General features: G+C 40.8%; 2 protein-coding genes across 4 annotated transcripts in view; both read right to left on the bottom strand.

Annotated features, from left to right (window-relative positions):
- Positions 1-1,998: 1,998 nt before the first annotated feature.
- prkcsh (PRKCSH beta subunit of glucosidase II) lies at positions 1,999-13,544 on the bottom strand. 2 transcript variants are annotated; one of them, XM_083779487.1, is made up of 18 exons: positions 13,472-13,544; positions 12,812-12,952; positions 11,285-11,401; positions 10,547-10,642; positions 10,396-10,453; positions 9,902-10,019; positions 8,578-8,707; positions 7,692-7,776; positions 6,785-6,863; positions 6,357-6,440; positions 6,108-6,272; positions 5,928-6,018; positions 5,560-5,629; positions 5,238-5,327; positions 5,078-5,152; positions 3,714-3,813; positions 3,084-3,244; positions 1,999-2,217 (listed from the first exon to the last, which is right to left on the bottom strand). In XM_083779487.1, the coding sequence occupies exons 2-17, from the start codon at positions 12,897-12,899 to the stop codon at positions 3,098-3,100; spliced, it is 1,593 nt and encodes a 530-aa protein (XP_083635613.1). In that variant the 5' UTR covers positions 12,900-12,952; positions 13,472-13,544; the 3' UTR covers positions 1,999-2,217; positions 3,084-3,097. The 2 variants fall into 2 exon arrangements, with proteins under 2 accessions (XP_083635613.1, XP_083635614.1); XM_083779488.1 differs by lacking the exon at positions 1,999-2,217 and adding an exon at positions 2,234-2,522.
- Positions 13,545-19,488: 5,944 nt separating this feature from the next.
- The window catches only part of pde4a (phosphodiesterase 4A, cAMP-specific), a 38,900-nt gene continuing 35,079 nt past the window's right edge, over positions 19,489-23,309 (bottom strand). For both annotated transcript variants that reach the window (XM_083779477.1, XM_083779478.1), the window contains 2 exons: positions 22,370-22,552; positions 19,489-20,841 (listed from right to left, as the gene is read on the bottom strand). In XM_083779477.1, coding sequence (XP_083635603.1) covers positions 20,275-20,841; positions 22,370-22,552 — 750 coding nt within the window. In that variant the 3' untranslated portion in view covers positions 19,489-20,274. The remainder of the gene's footprint in view (positions 20,842-22,369; positions 22,553-23,309) is intronic.

The raw sequence follows: 23,309 nt of genomic DNA, 5'->3' as shown, positions 1-23,309 counted from the left end.
CTGTAATTTATTAATTTCTTTTTACATATCAAGACTCACTTGTTAAATTAACGTATTTTGTGTTGTTGACGTTGCCATAGAGGACACACATGGGTCAAATATTTTCTTTTGGTTGCTTTGATTGGGTACAATTTGTTATTTTTTTTCTTCCATTATTTAATTAGTTCTTACAGTGTATGCCGATTTTAGACTTAGTTAGATTTTTTTATTTCAATCAAACTGTGTTCAATTGTGTTTGTAAAAGTCTGTGGTAGCTTTTGTTGCAACATAAAAATAATTTAAACAGAAAAAATTCAAGATAGCGCCAACAAACTTGTATTATTTGGGCGACTTTAAGCTTGTAGTTTTAACTTATTGTTAACTTAAAAACTATTTATTATGATTATTATTATTGCCTCGTATAAAGTATGTTTTGTGTATATTTATGGTTTATTTCATTATATTTGCAAGTTTAAAAAGATTTTAAGTTTGCCAAAATTGTGATTACATCATTTCTTTTCTTAAAAAGGGGGACACATAGATTAAAAAAAAACAGCTTTAGAAGTTCGATTTGGAAATGTTCTCCATAGTCAAAGAATGCACTGCTATATTTAACTAATTGAAGTGTATAAACATACATGCTGTGTGCTAGATGTTATGCCTTTACTGCCTGTGTTCTGTTTGTCTTGTTAAATGAAAAAATCTTTTGATTATTTAATCTAATCACAGTCTTGTTTTTTCAACCACTCCCAACAACCCCTGAGAGGACATTAAAGCCTGATTTATACTTGGTTGTGTGCCGTGTCTCACACCATTAATAGCGGATCTACAAGCTCAGTGTACAAATTGTGAGCTTGTAGATTGTCTATTTCCAGCACAAGACACGGGCACAGAACTAGGTATGAAGCCGGTGTTAGCAGGGTCTGGGGCGTGGCTGCTGTGGCCTATAAAAGTGTACCCAGTAAACAAGCCAGAAGATTGGCCAATGTCCAAGATGAGATGTGCTCTCAAGATACTTTCCAGTCTATTCTGATGGGTTAACATATATCATGGGTCGATTATGGATTGTTGGATTTCCCTAAAGACATCAGTGCTGAGATCATCTTGGTTCCAATCTATGTTAATGGTTCAAAGATGTTCTTGGTACAAAGATGCTTTTGTTAGTGCCCAGGCCAAAGCACCTGTTTAAACTAATCCAGCACTCCTAACAGCAGTCACAAAGGATTTACACGAGTAGGCAATGGGGTGAGTGGTTCCTCTGTTTCTCAACCAACTGTATTTTGTGTCTATTTATTTAGAAGAGGGGACACAGTAACTTAGTGATGTTTTTCTTACATTTTTCCTGGAATGGTAGAACAAATCAAAAGTGAAACGATCAAAACAGACCCACTGACATCCAACGTCGGTGGGGAGAAAAAAAACAAAATCTCATACTTCCAAAACATGACCAAATGAACAATGACAAAATGTAACAAAGAAAAAAATAAACCTTTCAGTTTAGTCTAGGATATTTATTACTGGGATTTCAGCTGAAGACGCTTGAAGACTTTTTCATGGAATTGTTTAATTATTTGTACTTTACATGCCGGAAAAAAATAAAAGTTACAAATCTGAGTGACCCAATTTCTTTTTCATGTAGTACCACACATGGTGTAAATGTTTCCCTTACTTACCTGCATTATCGCTTAGTCCAGTGTTTCAACGTGAGCTTGTAGATCACCTATTTCACTACGTTTTGAAATAGAAATACAATGTACTGTATTTCTGTAAGTTTTGAGATGACACGTGTCTTTCGGAGTAGCCTTAATAAGGCATTGGCTATCCAATAAATGTATTGGATGAAGCATTTGTTGTTGCTCTCATATCATCCAACCTCAGCCAAGTGCAACAAGCGTATACTTGGTTGGATAAGATGCCCAGGTGAAAATCTAAATTGATCTCAACAGGATAAAAATACACAAGTCTAGTCTACCATCATCTATTCATATTTGGCAGTAGTAAAAAGGAAGCGAGTTTAGAATCTGTTAAAAAGGAACTTTATTCGAAAAGAATGGAATGACAGTTTGACAAAATTCTAGCCCAAAACAAAAGTACAAGACAGGCAATGGAAGTGCAGAGAGACCAAGACAAATTGGAATTTCACTTCTAGTCTCCATTATTAATCAAGATGAGTGTAGAAACTTGTTACAGCAGATCAGTTGCAGGAGGTTGAAATGGATCTGGTCACTTAAAAACAGCCTGAAAGAGAGAGCATATGAATCCACATGAGTTTTTTGCTGAAGAGAATTGCGTAGCTGTAGCCCCCCCAAGGTTTGATTTAAAAAGGGCGAAGTGCTAGTAATTTGATTTAAATCAAATACAAATGCAAACATAATCCTTCCCATCTGAAAGGCATTTACCTATAAGCATGTAAAAACAGAGCTATTACATGCTTGTATTAAGAATAAGAAACTTAATTCCAACAAATAGTACCTTGTTTTTTTTGTTCTGTTCTTCTACTGGCAAAATTTCTTCGCTTTTATTGCTGGTCTTATATGCTGAACCTACATTTAAGGAAGCCTTTACATTCAATATTTGCACATTTCAATTAGTCCGACTCTCCAACACTTATTTAGTGGATGACCGTTTCGACCCCCAACTGAAGTGGACAGGGATCAAAACGTTTATAAGTAAGTTTATTCCAAGTAAATGTTGGCGCATTACACAAGACCTTCAAGGCCATCTTTTGTATTTGGAAATGTGGCTGACACAGTTTGGCTCAAAAGTAGAGCGCAGCATATGTGCAAGAATGATCACAACCATTTCAATTAGTGCCATGTAGAAAATACTGTAACTGTTGCCAGTTGACGATACAGAATTGTACTGTACTGCCAGTCGGATAGGTGCAAACCTACTTCTAAAAAGCATGTTATAATTTCATGTTTGCCAGTATACTAACTATTAGATGTTACTGTAAGCTAGCTACGCTAACACCTGTCCAACAAACAATGCTTTCTTTGTTTGAGATCCAGTAAAAAGAACAGAAGCTGATCCATGGTCCACCATTACTGTCCTCAGTGTGGAACTGCCGCCACATGGTCGTTTAGGAACCGATATGAACTTACGATAACGAGTGAAGCTAGAGCTCTGTGTGTCCGTGATGTGTGGAATCCAGACTTTCAGGCTCGTGGCACACAGCAGGAGTGATGAACTCCATCAGGTATTCACATCGACTGGGCTCTGAGGTGGACACCACTACGGTCTCCTTTCCACACGTTAACTTCACCTGAAACGCATAGTGTAAACACAAACATTGAATGCCATTGACAATGAATAGCTTTGAGTGTTTGTGTACTGTAAACACAAACATTGTGTAAATACAAACATTGAAGACGAAAGTGAGGACGCAGATTGTGATTGGCCGGAATGAGATGATGTATGATGATGACTGATGATAAACAATGCCCCTCATTTCACACAGGTGTGATTCTTTTCTTTGTTAAATAATCAAACAGAGGCCCAGGCGGTGGCGTAACCGTCTGGGCACCCGACTGGTAATCCAGTCGCAGTGTGCCGCGGGTTCGACTCCCGAGCCCGACACGGCCTTTACTGCATGTCTTCCCCCATCTCTCTCCCGTTTCCTGTCAGCCTACTGTCTGTCCCTTCAAAAACTAATAAAAGGCGTAAGCCGCAAAAAAATATCTTAAAAAAAAAAATAATAATAATCAAACAGAGGTTCTGAAAAGCAGACTTACGGTGGTGGATCTGTTAGGGCCTTGCCAGCAGCCTGTTCCATGATCATACTTCATTATGGAGTAGATGTCACCTTCAGGTCCCGCCCAACTTCCCCAGGATCTAGAGAGAGAAAATGGAAGGATATTGTTGAGTAAAACCACAATTCAAATTTGCTATATAGCGAAACATAGGGACACTGTTAAGACCTGGAGCGCATCTGTGTCACCATTATTGTATACTTTAGCTTCTGAAAAATAGCATATATATATATATATATATATCTGAGGTCTGGATAGGATTCCCCCCCCCCCCCCCCCCCTTCCCTCGTTTATCCTTTTTAACCCATTCTGACCGGGCACCCATTTTGGGGTCAGCATCATGTTATGCTTTAGCTATTCAAAAATAGCAGATCTACAAGTTCATATCGCGCCACCGAGTGACGCGATACGAGCTTGTAGGTCTGCTATTTTTGAAAAATCGAAGAGCGACTGACATTTTTAGAATCTGATCTCAGGTCAGAATGGGTTCATCAGACCAGTGTGTGTCCGGCGGAAACCTCGTATGAATCTGATCTCAGGTCAGAATGGGTTAACCCTGTACTGTTGTTGTATCCGTTATGTTTAGCTTTGTTTTTTTCTTAATAAAGTCTGTTCCTAGTGTTCCTATGTTTAGAAAAGCACTATCAATTTGAGCTATTATTATAAATATATATATATATATATATATAATATATATATAGCTATTTTTGAAAAATCGTGAAAATGTGTGCAAATCTTTTAATATATTATTCTTTCACAGAAGAGATGATGGTCTGCGGCCAAATACAGATCATTCTGTGGGTCCTTGACATGAAAAAGTTTGAGAACCACTGACATAGAAACATGTTTTTCAGAAAGCCGTTATGATTTAGAAGACATTTTGTAGAATCAGGTCTCAGGCCTTAAAGGGACACGTCACCCTTTTTGCAAAAAAATATATGTTAATGACGTTTAGAAGCTTTAGAACACTTTCCTGGGGGTCTTTATGTGTGTAATATGTGGTTTTAGATATTTTAGATTGTAGCCTGTTGGCTCTGATGTCATGGACACTGGGCTCACTTCCTTCCTGGACTACATGTTGTCTCAGTAAGACAGCTCTCCCCCTATCCACAAGGAGGAGCAGTGCACCAAAGAATTATGGGAATTGTAGTCCAGGAAGGTAGTGAGACCAGTGTCCATGACATCAGAGACAACAGGCTCACTGCTACAATCTAAAATATCTAAAACCACATATTACACACATAAAGACCCCCAGGAAAGTGATCTAAAGCTTCTAAACGTCATTAACATATATTTTTTTGCAAAAAGGGTGAAGTGTCCCTTTAATGGGTTAATATTGAGCTCACCCGAGGTTGGTCTCTGATCCGCCATACTTGGGTTTCTGGGACACACGGTTGAATGGACAAAGCCTGTAGATGTACCTGAGAATGACGGAGAGGTTTCTCAGCACTGATAATTCATACATAGACAAACGTGCAGGTTTGTTTGACTTCAGTGTGCACATACTCGCTGGTAGATAACTCGTAACACTGGCTGTAGAGGTGGGCAAACTCAGCACTGGGCCCAAAGTCAAAAGAGATCTCCTTCTCAAGGCTCCTGCAAATAAATCAAAACGGTTAAATGAGACGAGAGGAATCAGAACAGAATCAGATAGTTCTTACACAGACAATAGATGCTTCACATTGCTTTTTCATTTATAGCACCCATTACTCAATAAATATCTGAAATGATGGGCATTGTTGCATTCACATCAACTTCTACCCACTGCAGTGGTCAAAGCTAGCCTGTGAACTCCCTGAAACGATTCGTCTATTCACATTAAACTTACTTGATCTGATCATCTTCTTCCCTGAGACCTCTCTCAGCCTCGTCAAATTCATCCCTTGCTTTCTGAGCGGCTGAGAATGAGATGGATTTCATTGAGGAAATACTACGACTCCACAATAAAAATGGAAACATTGCAGGTGAGGGAAATAATGTTAATTGTAGGAGTTTCATTTACGTGTTTTAAGCTAAATACACGGGAGCTGTCCATGGTAATGCATACTATAAACACTGATGAGAATTAGCATTTTTGCTAAATCCGGTGTATTTACATTGCATTTATGTAATTGTCCCGTCTAAAATAAACAAATAAAAGTAAACAATCATATTAATGTCATTGCCGTTAGTTTTGTTTACGGTCTATATACTCACCATCAATAAGCTTCTGTGTATCTTCATCAAAGGATGGCATAGCCTCGTCATCATCATCCTTCTTCTCTTGATGGAGGACTGGAGGAGGACTCTAAACGTCAAAACACAGAGATGCGAGTTAGTCGCTAAGACAGACCATGGTTCTGTTACCACGCAAGCCCAGGGAGAGGAGAAGCTTGCCTTGTCATCATCCTCTTCTTGGTCGTCCTCATCATCTTCCTCGTCGTCGTCGTCCTCCTCCTCTGGGATGTCTTCCTCGGGATAGTGCTCAGAGTCACTGTCGGCGACGGGCTCCCTCACCTCCTCCTGGGGCAGCTCTACCGCCACGGGGCTGTCTGCCTGAGTCTGTCAGAGATTGATAAATAGATCTAAGGCTGGCCCAATCGCATGCAGGGAGCACCCAAGAGAGGATTCTTAGATTATTCTTACCTCAGATATGTATTTTTCTTTGATGCTGCTCCACACCGTCTCAAATCCCACCGTGTCCACTTTGTCTGATCCCCCCAGCAATCCCTTATTAAACATGAGACACAGCAGCATCACGTGTTGTTTTATTCAGCTCCCAAAACCTTCTGTTAAAATTGCTCAAAAAGAAAAAATATGTACTTGCTGCAAAATAATCAAATCTCTGCATTAAAGGAATAGTTCCAAAATGACTTTTTTCCTATCGATTACTCACCCCATGGATTGGTCATTTGATGACCAGCAGTGGTTCCCTATGCAGACACAAAGGAGACTATTTGCGTCTCCATAGGGAACCACTGCTGGTCATCATGAATTCCAGTCTCCATGGCGTGAGTAATCTTTTTTTGGGGCTGAACTCTCTCTTTAACTAGGTACAATGACTGACATCCTACCTGCACCTCTGTCTCTGTCAAGGCCCCATCCGAATCTGGGTCGAGCTCAATGTGGGAGAGAAGCTCAGCCACTGAGACACTGAAATGGATCAAAGCACAACATGACTCTCTGAATCACACAATGGGAATAAGCTCTGGAGCTTTTTTGTGTTTGCTCCTTTTAACACATTAGCTGCCAGGTATTAATTAATTAATTCTTCCGCCACTGCCAGTCAGTGTTTTGCAATGAAGACCCTTATTTTGAAGGTGCACATGACCCGCAACGTGAACCTGCTGTAAACAAACGTTGTGTTGAGTGATGGACGAGGTATGAATAGGCCTTTAGACTCGGCTACTGCAGTTTTCTCTCAGACAAATTCTACTCACCTAATGCTGCAGCTCCATGTTTAACGTACTTCCAAAATGTGTACATTGTTTAAGTCAATATATTAAGTCATATTTTATATGAACTAAAAGCTTTAATCCATGTGGGTTCTTGTAATGTTTACTAATCTTGGTTAGACTACAGCGCTTGCCGACATCATAACAACTAGTCTCATTGCAATTGACTCAATGGCTACAACCGAAACGGACTTCCTCTTCAAAATAAGAGCCACTTCTAATGATTAGTCAACGCTAGTTTTATTTCTAAGTCTACTTACAGGACATAGATAGACATTTGTAGAACCCTGAGATAATCTTTTCAATGGGCCTGCTGCCTGGCTTGTAAAGGTCTGTGACTGTGATGGTGATCATCTGGCAGCTGGAAGGCCAGACCCCAGGAGGAAGGACCCCAGGACCCCAGGACCCCAGCTGGAAGGCCAGACCCCAGGAGTCCCCAGGCCGGGGAACGGCCGTACCTCCAGCTCCCACTGACGGCCCGCCGCTGGTACAAATACTCCCCCCTACAGAGAGTACAAATACTCACAATCCATCTGCATCATCGTCCAGTTCCAGAAAAGCCTCGGCCATCCTAGCCTTGTCCTTCTCCTCCTGAATGAGAGCTTTTTGTTCTGAAAGAGAATGACAATTGTTATTCATTCCTTGATTAACAGTTAATAGCTTCCAATGTAGATTACCCTTCCTGCATGGCAGGGTCTGAAACTGAAAATTACTCAAGAACGGATGGCCAGACTTTCATGAAACTTATATTAGCAGGAATTATCAGTAGGCTGCCTTGAAGAGAGGTAGCTTTTGCATTTAAAAGGTTGAAGTCAAAATGACAAAGGGTCATAGTAGGCTCCAATAGTTATGCTAAAGAAAAGAAAAGAAAGCACCATCTCTATAGCATCCATAGTTCCATACTCAAAATGATCCAGGGATTAAACGGATGTGACGCCTATACACACCACTTCATATTTACAGTTGCGCAAATTTGTCCTAATAATCGAAGCCTATATAAATTAGAAATTAAAAAAAAAAAAAAAAAAAAAAGGTTCATTCATTCATACATTGGGAGGTGAAGCGGCGAACAGTCGACGCCAGCATCCTCACTTCCCACATTCACTCACCAATGGTGGCAAACTCACACCGACCCACTCATTGGAGGCAATGTAGTGTTCAGTGTCTTGGCCAAGGACAATATGTGGACAGGAGGAGCCGGGATTCGAACCACCGACCCACAGATCATTGGACGACCTGCTCTACCTCCTGGGCCACATATACATATATACATACATATATATATATATATATATATATACATACAATACATATACATATACATATGTACAACTAAGCGTGAACTTCCAGCATTCAATTCATTATTAGGCACTGTAAAAACATATAATCAGGAACCCTTTCAGATGCATTACCTTCCCAAGCCTTCAGATGGCGATCTTTAGCTTCTTTCTCCGGGTTCTCTGCTGTCTCCTTTGCAGTTCTCAGAGCCTCCAGCTTTTCTTCCATGTTTTTCTTAGTAGCCTGATGCTCTGACAATTTGCTCTGTTGACGTGTACAACAGATAAACTCTGAATATAGTCATATCGTAATCGAGTATTACATTGAATATAATAAATTGTTTATGGGTAAAAAATATATTTATGGGTAAAGAATATATACATTCCTTATATTATGTTAAAGAATATATAATATATTAATTAAACCCTATGCAATAAGGAGAACACATTTAGCATCATGCTTACTAGAATACTACAAACATTAACCTTGATTTGTATGTGGCATCTACTACTGGATGAGAGGTTCTAGCTGTAATAAGTCATTAATTATCAATTTAATTGCCAGATACATGTATTATCCATCTGCTGTATTAGGTGTGTTAGGTATCACCCGATAGTGGCACATGCCAAAACAAACCGATTTTCAGCAATATAAATCAGGTTTTAATCATGCCAGAAAGAGCCGCAGGGGTTAAGGAAAGGACTGATGTGTTTTCAAACACAACAGCATGTTATAGAGGCTATGTGCGTGACATCATCGTACCAGGAAGTTATGCAGGAACTAAACTCGCCAACATGTCATGTGTAGTGTACAGAAAGCTTGAATTATCCTCTATCTATACGCTATGTTTAATAAAGATCCACCATCGACATGGTCACCAGGTCATTATTTTTCTAAGTGTCAGAGTTTGGAAGCGCTCATCTTCAATAACACAACATCCTGATGCCTCCTGCATTATATTTACATTTAGTAACAGGTGATTTCCAATGAGTGGTTCTAAACTGCAATGCTCCATAGACTATATTCACATGGTGGCCATTTTGCTATTAAATTAACCCATTCTGGTGTCAGCATCATGTTATGCTTTATCTATTGAAAAATAGCAGATCTACAAGCTCATATCGCGCCACCGAGTGGCGCGATACGAGCTTGTAGGTCTGCTATTTTTGAAAAATCGAAGAACGACTGACATTTCTAGAATCTGATCTCAGGTCAGAATGGGTTGATCGGACCAGTGTGTGTCCAGTGGAAACCTCGTATGAATCTGATCTCAGGTCAGAATGGGTTAAATTAATGAAACCCTGTTGCCACCCCGTTCTGCCACCGTCTACATGAGGGGGGGGCGTGTCCCAGTGGAAAAGTGATGCATGTGCATATCGTACTTTCTAGTATAATTCCCCTTGTTTATCGGAAATGGCTGCAGATCGCACAACCACATCCATTCACAGTGAGTCACACCTGTTTTTCCTCCTGGCCCTTCTTGGCTTCATGTATCAGTTGTTGCTTAAGCAGAAAGCCTTCTTTAGCTATTTCTGCATTCTTCTGCAGGACTTCTCGCTCCTTGCGGCCCATATCCCTGATGATCACAGAAACACAATTATTTTAATTTCAACAAATAGAAACCGTCACATATTAAAGTCACTTTCATTTTTGCATGTAACTGAAACATTCTAATGATAAAATACACATCAATACAAGAAAGTGCCCTTCCATGGTTGAGGGAACAAACACAAAACAAAGCAGTGATTCTCTACCGTTTTCTTTCTTTTTTTCCCCCTTTTTTCCAAAGTCCCCCAGCTTGATACAGGCCCATAAGGGTCCATTTAGTTCATAACTAAACAATCAATATTTTTTCCTGGGAGTGGGGACCCTCTGGAACCCTCTTAAAGACTGCTGGGGGGCTCTGGAACCCACGTTTGTTGAGAATGTGACGTGCACAAAAGCATTTTCACCTGCAGGTGTTCTTGCATGATGCGCCACTGTTGTATTCATCTGTTGTGTCACAGCAATCTGGGATGGGAGAGAATGCATTACTCCAAAGTCAAAACACACTACCAAGCTTGAAGAACGGCTTTCATGACATTTTGAGGATATTATTCTTACCACAGATTCCATCATTTATGCGGGAGGAAGGAATGAAGGCTGGTCTGAAACCTGCATTTGTGCAGTGGAAACTGCCATTGGGACAAGCAGCCGTGCCTAAAAGAAAATGACTATTATTAAAATATATACAACTCACTTGGGGGAAATATTATATATTGTATATTTTTCAAAAATGTTGAAAAATAGCAGATGTACAAGCTCGCAGTGTGGCACGAAGTGACGCACTGTGAGCTTGTAGATCTGCTACTTTTGAATAACCGATGCTGAAATCTAAAAGGATGCTTTCCTGGTTTTAAATCAATAGGTTAATTACTGGTGATTTTACTGCAGTATAGTGGTGCATTCAATTAATCGATATGGCAATATATCGATCGAAAGTCCTGACGATAGGTGAATCGATCGAGAGGCTGCTGTATGGATACAGCAATAAATGGCATGACTTATCTGGTTGACACAGTGCTGTTTAACGTTATCAACGCCCCCCTTGCAAGTTGCAAGGGGGGGCCTGTATTTGTGCAACATGGTTATTATTTTGAATAAATGTTTAATCGAGATACCGTATATATATATCGTATTGTGACCTCTGTATCGTGATACATATCTATCGTAAGATTGCAAGCAATATCCACCACTACTGCAGTAGTGTGAGAAAACAGAACGTATGCAGGCTGTAAGAGCTTGTTGTCAGAATGTCATGCCGTTGACAACCCGACTATGTCCAGGGTCTGCCATCAGTACCTGGCTCATCGGAGCCGTCCTTGCAGTCACAATAGTCGTCGTTGACCCTGTCAAAAGGAATGGTGCGAGAGCCGTCCAAGCAAGTGAACGGTTTGTTCTCCTCGTAGAACTGCCTCTCTGTTGGTGGTGACGGAACAACAAGGAACAACACAGTCAGTGGCAATTAGACATCGCTGAGATTTAACAGAATGATTTTCTAACTTTCTTTTTTGGCTCAGGTCACCCCTGAAAATAACGTTATCATCCACGGCACCCCTGAATAAAATAACGTTATCATCCACGGCACCCCTGAATTGTTACGTTTTAGAATCTTATGTCATATTGCGCTACATAAATATGTGAAAGTTTCCCTCCAACAGCCGTACGTCATGAGGAAAACTTGAGAGAATATCTGTTTCCATTATAGGACCGAACTTTTTTACTTTAAGCACTTGAATTGACTTGACTTGACTTGAATAGGACTATTCTTACATTTTTAAGGATGGAGTGCCATGATTTCTGTACTCCATTTTGTGTCTATGGAGTTAACAGGTGTGGTTATAATATTCAAATGTCTTCCCTGTGTATTTTTGGTTTCTTCCTGAAAGCTGAAAGCCTTTGAGTGAAACATTCCTAATCGAAAATACACCAGTTATAGTGACATCCCTTTAATGTTGTTTTATGCCTTTGCTTTTCATTATTTCTTCATTGGTCTGCAAAACACTGAGCTGCATTTCATGTCATGAAAGGTGCTGTACAAATGAAGTTATTATTATTATTATTATGGGGAGAACTCAATTGCGCCATGTTGGAAGAATGTCAATGCCCCTACGATCGGCTTTTGGCTGAGGAACTTAACAACCTGTTTGGCACATGAGAAACTAACATATGTAATTAGGAAGAAACCTGCAGTATTCTATAAGATATGGGAGAAGTTCTTGGACTTCATTAAGCGAGGTGATATCGAAGAGGCTTTGGATGTATAGTGGTTAATTGGAGTAGTCAGCTGTGGGGTGGGGGTAGGGAACTGTGACGGATATTGTGTATTTGTTTGGTTAACTGTATGTAATGTTTTATTTTCGTTTTATTTTTCGTTTAGTCATTATTTATTTATTTTTGTGTTCTGTATTTATTATTGTCAAAACATTTCGTGAATCGTGATAATATTTTATTTGTATTTGTGCTGCCATGGGGATGTGGGGGGGGGGGGAAATATATGTCAATTGTTTTGAAAATACTTCTTTGTACTGTAAAATAAATCCATAAACATGTTTAAAAATATATATTATGGGGAGAACATTTGACAAAAATAGCCAATCTACGAGCTCACACCGCGTCACGTTGTGAGCTTGTAGATCTGCACATTTTGGTGAAGAGACTTTGTGTACGATAGATTGAAAAAGAATGCACCAAGAACAGTGCGACTCACATCCATTTTCCAAAGTCTATATGGTTAAATGGCAGTGCTATAAAGTATTCTGCGGAACCGCTGGACTTGCGTCACGGCGACAACTTTGAGAAACCCTGCTGCGTTGTTCCAGAACATACTTGATAAGGGAACACCGCGGGGGCGTTGAACCTCCACAGAGGAGACCACTCCCACGGTCAGCAGCAACAGCAGGTACACACTGGACATGATCACGTCACGGCCGGCCAGATAGATGGGCAATGCTGGTATTCTATGAGCACCTGTCAATGAAATGAAAGAAAGCCACAACATTAATGAAGCACGTCTAAAGCTTTCTATTTCTATTTTTTTCTTCAAAAATATTTTTATTTTATATATATATATTATATATATATATATAAAATAAAAATATTTTTGAAGAAAAAATAAAAAAATAAATATATATATATATATATATAATATATATATATATATATATATATATTTATTTTTTGCCACAAGCAAATTACACATAATATGCTTTCCTACAGCCAGACACAGAAAACTCTGACGGAACAGCTCGAGGTGATTAAATGACAATCCAATAAATGTTGACATTATTTTAAAATAAATTAGACTTTTTGACGGCTGCAGTCAGGCAGGCTACACGTTAGCCACATTAGCTAGAGCTAGAGGGATTTAATCGAAAAACACATAAACGTTAACGTTACACTGCAAAAGCAAGCAGCCGTTGTATGTATGCCTTAACAACAACCCTTCATTACCTCCTACAAACACGATAAACTAACACCAAATGTAACTTCAGGCAAATTGTTTTGTGGATAAATGGCTCAATCATTCAGCTCATTACCCTTTCCTGGTTCCCTGGCGCATGCGCAACTGTGTGGAGCGTGTTCCGTGTTGTTTCACTCTGATTTGACGGAACGTTTCTTTTACGCGTCCTGATTGGACACAATGGGGACGTCTGAACTTGAGCAGTGCACTGTGGGTATTGAAGTGCTGCTAAATGGATGCAAAGAGATGGATGCAGACAATATGCAGCCATCTCGTGCAGGTGTTGCTGTAAAATAAAGCTTCGATCAGTCGTCGAAAAGGACAAATTAACTTGTAGCCTATACATGTTGTCGAAGTTCTAATAGTTGGTTCAGGCCACATTCTCATAGGCCTACTTAATTTACAGCATAAAATGTCAACCACCAACTCTCACTCACTGACTGATCATGAAAGATATTTTTCATATTTCTTTTGTTAAGTGTTTGTAATTGTTATGACTTATGCATGCTAAGTATTGGACCCTCGTCTGGTTCTGGTTCTGGTTCTGGTGTGTGACGACCCGGTTGATATTTCCATGGTTTGGCGGCGGACAGACAGGCAGGCCGGCCCGGGAGAAGAGATTAACATGACACGAAGACTTGGTCACATTAATTCATTCACACAGTTTATTATACATACAGAATCTTATATAGCCTGGATACTTCATGTCCTAATGACGTCACTGACTAGACATCACAATCACTGCCTGCAGCACGCGGCCTTCAGCGTGCCCTAACACAGCCCTAAAGTATGTTACAGTTCAGGCAGTGCACCATACATATAAGTACATTGCATATTCACGTACAAGTACCATTACACAGCATGTGTAATGGTGTAATTACAACAGTAATGTTTTGTAATTTTGGTCATTCTCAAACTTTATACTTTTATTATACAATGTAGGCATTTAGCAGACGCTCTTAATCCAGAGCGACTTACATTAAGCAAGAACAAAAAAGCATGGGAATACATCACATAAAAACATTTATCATGAAACATGAAACAATGCAATTATAGTGCTGTCTACATAACATGCTAAGTCTGTATCAAATGCTATCTAAGTCTACAGAAATGCTATCTAAGGGGGTGGGCCATGCTATGGGCCATGATGGAGTCTGAAAAGGTGGATTTTCAGACTACGGCGGAAGATTGGGAGTGACGCTGCAGACAGTTCTGACTGCAATGGGAAGTGCATTCCACAGTTTTGGAGCCAGAAGGGAGAAGAGTTTGGGACGTGTGGAGCGTTGTCCCAGCGTTTTTAGTGAGGGTACTTCCAGCTTCCCTGCGTTGGCTGATCTGAGTGCGCGGGAGGGTTTGTAGGGATCAATCATACTTGCAAGATATGGGGGAGCCATAACTTTGGTTGCTTTGAATGCCAGCATCAGAGTTTTGTATTCTGTGCGGGCAGCGACCGGGAGCCAGTGGAGGGAGCGGAGCAGGGGGGAGACATGTGAGAATTTTGGCTGGTTGAAGACCAAGCGCATTTTGGATCAGCTGGAGAGGCTTAAGTGCACATGCTGGTAGGCCAGTAAGGAGGGAGTTACAATAGTCGAGTTTTGACAAGACTGTTGTCTGGATTAGGAGCTGGGCTGATTCCTGGGTGAGGAATGGTCTAAAAAGAAAGGAAGGAAATGTATAGAAAAGTTCAGAGTATGTGTTCACTTACTGTGTACCAGAGTGCAGGTCAACAAGCAGCAAATGCAGAGTCAGACTGGTAGTCAGAGTGTATGTGAAAGTGGGCCCTATATATAGGGCTGGAAAGAGATTTTCTACAAATGTAGGTGGAGCTAATAGTTCAAATGAGCTGTTGTTGATGGCTCAGTTGATAGCAATTAGTCCTAATCTCTTTGTTCAGTTTCAGAGATACAATCTGATTAGTGTGCCAACTAAAACACAGACAGAAGACAAAACAGATAGTACAAAAATAAAGAAAGGAAATGTATAGAAAAGTTCAGAGTATGTGTTCACTTACTGTGTACCAGAGTGCAGGTCAACAAGCAGCAAATGCAGAGTCAGACCGGTAGTACTTTCAATGAACTCAATGTTTGATATGCATTATATTAGGCCAGAGACCACCATTGATACAATTTACTTCTTTTTAATCTGTAATCATCTCTAAACTGTAAATCCTCAATGTTAAGGACTGTGATATAAACCATCATAAAATATAAAGAACGGAACCAGTTCTAGAACTAAAGTTATTTTGGTGGAAATAACCACATACACATATATGTTGGGCAGGGTAAATGCAGAAAGCAAAATGAAAGAGACATTCTGGATGTATATGAACCTTAAATGAACATGAATTTCCTTGCTTTTATTTTTCTTCTTTTTTATTTTCATTTTAACTGTTTAAATGTTTCTTGGACTGGCTATTTGTAAGGTTTATAATGTTGATGCTGCTTTGTACTGAACCTAGATCTTGTACAATTTTGAAAAACAAATACAAATTTGAATTATATATTTTTTTTACCACATCGTGATTTATCAAGCAGTTTTGATTCTATTAACTCGTTCATTTGAACAAAACTATACAGTACAACTATACGTAAACATGTGGTTTAATATAAAAATCTTCCTTTATTTGTAATCTTAACACACTTTACAGTACTGAACAGTGAAATAAAAGAAAATATACTGATATATAATATTGTTTTATATATAGATGTTTGCTTATTAAATGCCTTTATTCACAAAATGACACATCAGCTATGTCAAGAGGAAAACCTTTCATAAAAATAATATAATAAAAAATAACTGGACACATTTTACACGTTACAGCAATATAATTTACAAATATTACAATCATTTCATGGTGTTTTTACCCCACTTATATAATCTTTCTATAGCTTGTGATTAAACACATTAATTAAAGCCCAGAGAATTATTCTCAGAGGGAGTCAGTCAGTGACAAAGTAACCTGATCGCAGCCATAGTGGGAACTAACTACTTAGGCTGGGACTGACATTCAGGCTACTAGTGATAAAAGTTACTAAGAATATTTCATTCTAGCAATGGCCATCAAGGGACACAACCTGTATTATTCACTTGGTTTCACTGGGTCACATCACATCCCATGTGATTTAATCCACGTAAGTCAAAAATATACCCTCGCATCGGACATTAACAGAGAATAATTCTTTTGTTATACGTGTCTATAAACAGGGCAGGGTTTTTAACACAAGACTATTGCACAATGAGTGTTTAGGACTTGGCCTGATGGAATGTAATCAATGTGTGACCGCTAACCACCAAAATGTCCAACACAGACTGTCACTGTACACAACCTGAAACACATGTTCTGCCTCACAACCTGCTAACGTAAAGTGCTGGTACAAATATTATTTTCTTTAGTTCAACAATATATGTGCACAATTAAAATGTGACAAATGACAACAAGTTGAGTGAGACTGACAGGAGAATGACACAGCGAGGATGTGGCCTGCAGTGCTTTAAGTGATTAAAATCACCCAACAACCTTAAGTGGTTATTTGTCAATTCTTATGACTGGGATAAATTCATAATTTACAATCCAATATTTATACTATATACAAGGGTGATAATGCTTATAGTTATATCATCAATAAATGGTTAGATTTCCCGACTGTTCACAACAATGATACAAAAATAAACTGTACACAAACTTCAAAGAAAAGACCTGTGATATATCCCATGGTTTTCTCTTCTTAATTTAAAAAAGGAATGGCAGCAATTAATCAATTGAATAATTTCTTATTAAGAAACAATTGCTACAGTATTGTGTTAGTATGGCAATTAAATATTAATACGTTTTCATAGCTCATGACATAAAGTGTGAAGCCACAAAAACAACATCTTGAAATCATAAGGCCCCATATGCATTGATATGGGAATCTTGTCATTTGGATTTCCATTCCACCTGGTGGTGTGGCCCCCATGCAGAGCTCTGATCCATCCAACGACAGAGCCAATTGGTCTGGCCCCCAGAGAGCTCTGATCCATCCAACGACAGAGCCAATTGGTGTGGCCCCCAGAGAGCTCTGATCCATCCAACGACAGAGCCAATTGGTGTGGCCCCCAGAGAGCTCTGATCCATCCAACGACAGCACCTGTGGTGTGGCTCCCAGAGCTCAGCTCCATCCAACGACAGAGCCAATTGGTCTGGCCCCCAGAGCTCAGCTCCATCCAACGACAGAGCCAATTGGTCTGGCCCCCAGAGCTCAGCTCCATCCAACGACAGAGCCAATTGGTCTGGCCCCCAGAGCTCAGCTCCATCCAACTACAGAGCAGGTCAAACGACGCATAGGTGTCATCAATTAAGCTCAGTTGCTGACCTGCAGAAACTAGCGCTTGCCTACAAAACAGCCACACTTCTGTTTTTTACCCTGTGAAAAATGTCTAGAGTAGACCAACCGAAACCTATTGAAGCTGTGCTGAGCAAATCCTGAACATCGTTTATTATTTGGTGATGTTTGTGCGTGGACAAATGACACACAGTATAATATGCTATATGGCGATGTCTTTCTTGTATCTTCCCACCAGGTCACTCACTCACTCATTCAATCGTTCAGTCACTCACTCATGCGCAGACGTCCACATGCAAACACACATGCACACCGTCAAATCCTTAGTGCTGACAAGCCAATACCTGCTCACTTCCAATAACAGACAATGTCCTCATCTTTATCCACATTGCCCACTATATCCTCATTATTAATGGTTAATGGTTTATTTAATCTGCATCCTTTCGGGCCCACTGTAAAAACCTTTTACAGTGTACAAATGTATCAATTTGTGAGGATTCTAATGTGCAGCTACGTATGCTAGTCCTTGTTCCTCCCTTCTGATTAAAACATTCTTTATGTTGGCCACAGCAGTGCAGCAACGTCTCCACTCACACTGCTGGATGCATCGTGTATAGACATACCAATACTCACAGAAAGAATACAAACATATAGGATATTGAATATATCATAAATCTACATACTAGCAGGTATGTATCCTGCATTTGACATTAAGGCAAAAAAGCATTGAACATAACAAGGATGATTAGGGACAGCCAGCCAAGACATCCTAGTGGCCAAGTTTACTCTCTCCCCTTACATTCTGCGTCCCTGATATTTCCTGCACCCCTGAAACCCTCCTCCCTGCACGAGCTATCTCTCTGCTCCCATTCAAAGTACTCCCTCCATTAATGTTTGGTCAAAATTATCCACAAGGACACATACAAAAACACACATGGCATCAGATGGCATATGACAGAATTTGCTATGCTAATGAAATTATTTCACAGCCACTCAACGCATAATTAGAAACTCTGGTAAATAGAAAATAGGCAAAACATATGCTTCAAAGCATCACATGGCTTATCAGTAAGGAAAAAGGTTGTGGTGGTGGTAGTGATTGCTCCATATACTAGAGTTCTGAGTTATTATTTTACCAGAAGAGCAACAAAGGAAGACTTACAGCTGAAAAATAAAATAAAAAATAAAATGTCACCACAGAAACCGAATGTGTCGATATACACTCCACTACATCATGAACGACAAGGATAGATCTGTAACGACAGACCATCGAAAAGTAGACGCTTCTCGTCCCATGATGCATTGCTTCACAACAGCTCCACCCAGGAAGCCGGTGTTTCAGAAAGGCACAGAGCCGCCTTGCACCAGTAGCACTCCTCCTCGTAAAGGGAAAAAGGTGTGTGGGACCCGGTGTGGGTCCCTTCATCGCAGCATCTTCCTTTCATTAAACATCCTCCACTCTCCTCTCTCCTCCTCCTCTGTCTCTTTCCCAAATAGAAAAAAAGGTCACTTGGAACTGTAGCTTTTCTGAGGAGAACAGTTCCGGTTGTGATTCTAAAATGAAGTACTAATACTGAATGATACTAGTTGATACTCCTTTAAGAAATGGCTTTTTCCAAAGAGATTCATTACTCATCCACACCCAAATGCCCCCCCCCCCCCCCACCCACCCCACCCCCGGCACCACCACCACCACCCATGGGGGTATATGCACGGTTGCACGCACACACAAACACATGGGTAAGTGCAGCAGTAAAAGTATGCATGTGTTTGACGCGTGTGCATGAGTGCATGTGTGTGTGTGTGTGTGTGTGTGTGTGCGTGCGTGTGTGAGACAGTGTGTGTGTGTGTGTGTGTGTGTGTGTGTGTGTGTGTGAGACAGTGTGTGCGTGTGTGTGTGTGTGTGTGTGTGTGTGACTGTGTGTGTGTGCAATGTAGTCCAGAGAAAAGGGAGTGTGTGGATGGCATACAGTGTGAGCATACCCTCCATCCCGTGTATGTCTATTGTCATTTTTAACAATGAATGCATGTGTTTCAAGAATGAACTTGCATGTGATGGCGTGCGTGCATTTCATTTCACTTCCAGGAGTGCTACGCTGTCTTCACTGGCCCGTCACTAATGACTGATTTACACTTGGTTGCACGTCCTGTCGCACACTGAAAACAGCAGATCTACAAGCAGCATTGTGCAGCCAAGTATACATTTTAAGGATCTCCTAAATCTCCTCTTATAGTCCCAAGTTCCTCTTTTTTTAGAAAATTAGCATGAAGGACTCGTCACCCCTTCGAATCTACAGTTGCTGTGTAATAACTTGTCTTTGAAGCAATATATTTTATTCCCTTTTTTTTCTTTTTCTTTTTTGAAAAATAGATTTAAAGGTCTGTATTGTCAATGCAGTCTCATTTGTTCTCATTTAGTCTCTTATTTAGCCATCAAAAGGATGATCAAGAGAAGTGTGTGTGTGTGTGTGTGTGTGTGTGAGGACAGAGCGACACAGGAGCAGAACTCATGTGTCTTCGGCCGGCGAGGAAGAATCCTCCTCTTCCTCATCCGCCTCTTCCTCTTCGTCTACAGGACTGGTGTCAGAAAGTCTCTCCTTGGCGGCGACGCCCGCCTCCAGCCGCTGTGCTTTCGGCTGTTCCACCTCCATCGCCACCACGCCGTCCACTTCTATCGTGTCCTCATTCTCCACTTCTGCCATGGTGTCTTCCTCCTCCTCCTCTTCTGCCTCCACCACCACGGGGGCTTCCGCGGCCGCCTCCTCCCCCTCGTCCGCCTGACAGCGGTCCTCCTGTGCCACGTGGTTGGGCGTGGGGCCGTGGCCTTCGTCCTCGCCCTGACCCCCCTCCCCCCCCTCGGTGGAGTCCTCTAAGGTGAGCTTGAACTGGAACTTGTCGATGCAGGAGTTCAGGTCCTTGTCCTGCACGGGGGACGGCGACGGGCTCTGTGGCATGGTGCTCTGGTACCAGTCCCTGTTGTCCTCCAGAGTGTCCAGGATGTCCTGGGCGTCGGGGTGCACCAGGTCGCCCCACGTCTCCCACAGTGGGTGGACGATGTAGTCGATGAAGCCCACCTACACGCAGAGATAAGAGGTTAGGGGGGTTGGTCCGACTGGTCCCTCACAGAAACAAGCTGACATGCATGTACGGTACAATTTAGGCATTTAGCAGACGCTCTTAATCCAGAGCGATTTACATTAAGCAAGAACAAAAAAGCATGGGAATACATCACATAAAAACATTTATCAGGAAACATGCGTAAGCTAAGAAAGTAACAGTGGAATATCTATATAATGAAACTATACATATAAACTATACATCTATACTACTATGCTATACATATGTACTATGACGTGCTATGACTACATACAATGCAATTATAGTGCTGTCTACATAATATGCTATAAGTCTGTATCAAATGCTATCTAAGGCTACAGAAATGCTATCTAAGGGGGTGGGGTAAGTGCTATGGGCCATGATGGAGTCTGAAAAGGTGGGTTTTCAGACTGTATCAAATGCTATCTACGTCTACAGAAATGCTATCTAAGGGGGTGGGGTAAGTGCTATGGGCCATGATGGAGTCTGAAAAGGTGGGTTTTCAGACTACGGCGGAAGATTGGGAGTGATGCTGCAGTTCTGACTGCAATGGGAAGTGCATTCCACAGTTTTGGAGCCAGAAGGGAGAAGAGTTTGGGACGTGTGGAGCGTTGTCCCGGCGTTTTTAGTGAGGGTACTTCCAGCTTCCCTGCGTTGGCTGGGCGTCGACCTGAAACCTGAGTCTCCAGCATGGGAAACCAGACATCTACTATTCAGTCAAAGGGAAATCCTCTTTAGCCTGGCTTCTGGGCTTATAGACAGAAGCATAATATCTTAGTTTTTCTTTTTATGAAAAGGCTTAGTTTGAGTTTTGTATTCATTTTGGAGTGTTAGTTCTTTATTGTATTATGGGTTATTCATCATGGGTGAGATTAAAAAGTGTCAGAAAAGTATTGCAGCTATTTACGATTAAAACTGGCATAGATTTAATATCCACCCAAATCATTATTATGTATTAAATAAATTGACAAAGATGAAAACTACGGCCATTTCCTTCAGTTTCAGTTAATTATATAATAATAGTCCATACCTGGTATTTGCAGACTTTGGGTTATGTGCTGTGTGTGTATATGTATATATGTGTATATGTATATGGGTTATGTGCTGTGTGTGTATATGTATATATGTGTATATGTATATGGGTTATGTGCTGTGTGTGTATATGCATTACATTTGTATTTCTGAACATCCCGAGAAAGAAGAAAGTAGTAGTAGAAACTAGAAACACACCATTTAGGTGAATGAGTTTTCTTTTTTTAGGCAGGTCGACGCCCAGCGAATGCAGTCAAAGTATTTGCAGTCTTCTAGTTATGTATGGGCAGTAGTTATGTATGGCCCAGTCAAAGTATTTGCAGACTTTTAGTCATGTATGGGCAAGGTGTGTGTTCCTATCGGTCGATGTCTGCTTATAGCTGCGACAGTTTCAACACACACACACACACCGATCAGCTCCACGCGTTGTGATTAAAAGATAGGCGTCTTTTCATGCAGTGATTATTTATTTACCTGACTCTTCTCCACAGACGCAGTGTGTTTGTCACACATGGGGCTGATCTCCATCCCTCGCTCTCTCTCTTTGTCTCCTTGCCTGAAGAACTCTTCCATGATCCTCTCTGTCCATTGTCTGTATACATCTAGAGGCTTCGTAGGGTTGCTCAGGTCAGCACAGTGGACCATGTTCCTCAACACCTGCACAGGTAGCATACAGCGGTTCAACACATGGCTAACATACAGCTGTTCTACACCTGCACAGGTAGCATACAGCTGTTCAACACCATGGCTAACATACAGCTGTTCTACACCTGCACCATGGCTAACATAATGGACTGATAATTAATGCTGATAACATACTGAGCTGATAATGGGCACGCACGCACGCACGCACGCACACACACACACACACACACACACACACACACACACACACACACACACACACACACACACACACACACACACACACACACACACACACACACACACACACACACACACACACACACACACACACAATGAGTGTTTCATGGTACTTTGCTGGGTGTTTCATTGTATTTGTATAATTATGTATTGTCCTGTATGTATTGTCCTGAATGTATGCATTGACCTGAGCAAAACAAATTTTCCTTGTGGATAATAAAGACATCTAATCTAATACAGCTGTTCTACACCTGCACCATGGCTAACATACAGCTGTTCTACACCTGCACCATGGCTAACATACAGCTGTTCTACACCTGCACCATGGCTAACATACAGCTGTTCTACACCTGCACCATGGCTAACATACAGCTGTTCTACACCTGCACCATGGCTAACATACAGCTGTTCTACACCTGCACAGCTGTTCAACACTTGCACAGGTAACATACAGCCACTGTACTGTTGGAACCTGACTGCTGCACAGGGTGGCATATGCAGTCAAATCCTCAGTGTTTACGGGTCCATT

The sequence above is a fragment of the Protomyctophum parallelum genome (genome assembly GCF_964188405.1).
Source record: "Protomyctophum parallelum genome assembly, chromosome: 13".
Taxonomy (NCBI): Eukaryota; Metazoa; Chordata; class Actinopteri; order Myctophiformes; family Myctophidae; genus Protomyctophum; species Protomyctophum parallelum.
The sequence above is the reverse complement of the archived record's forward strand: the minus strand, read 5'-3'. Positions and strand labels throughout refer to the sequence as shown.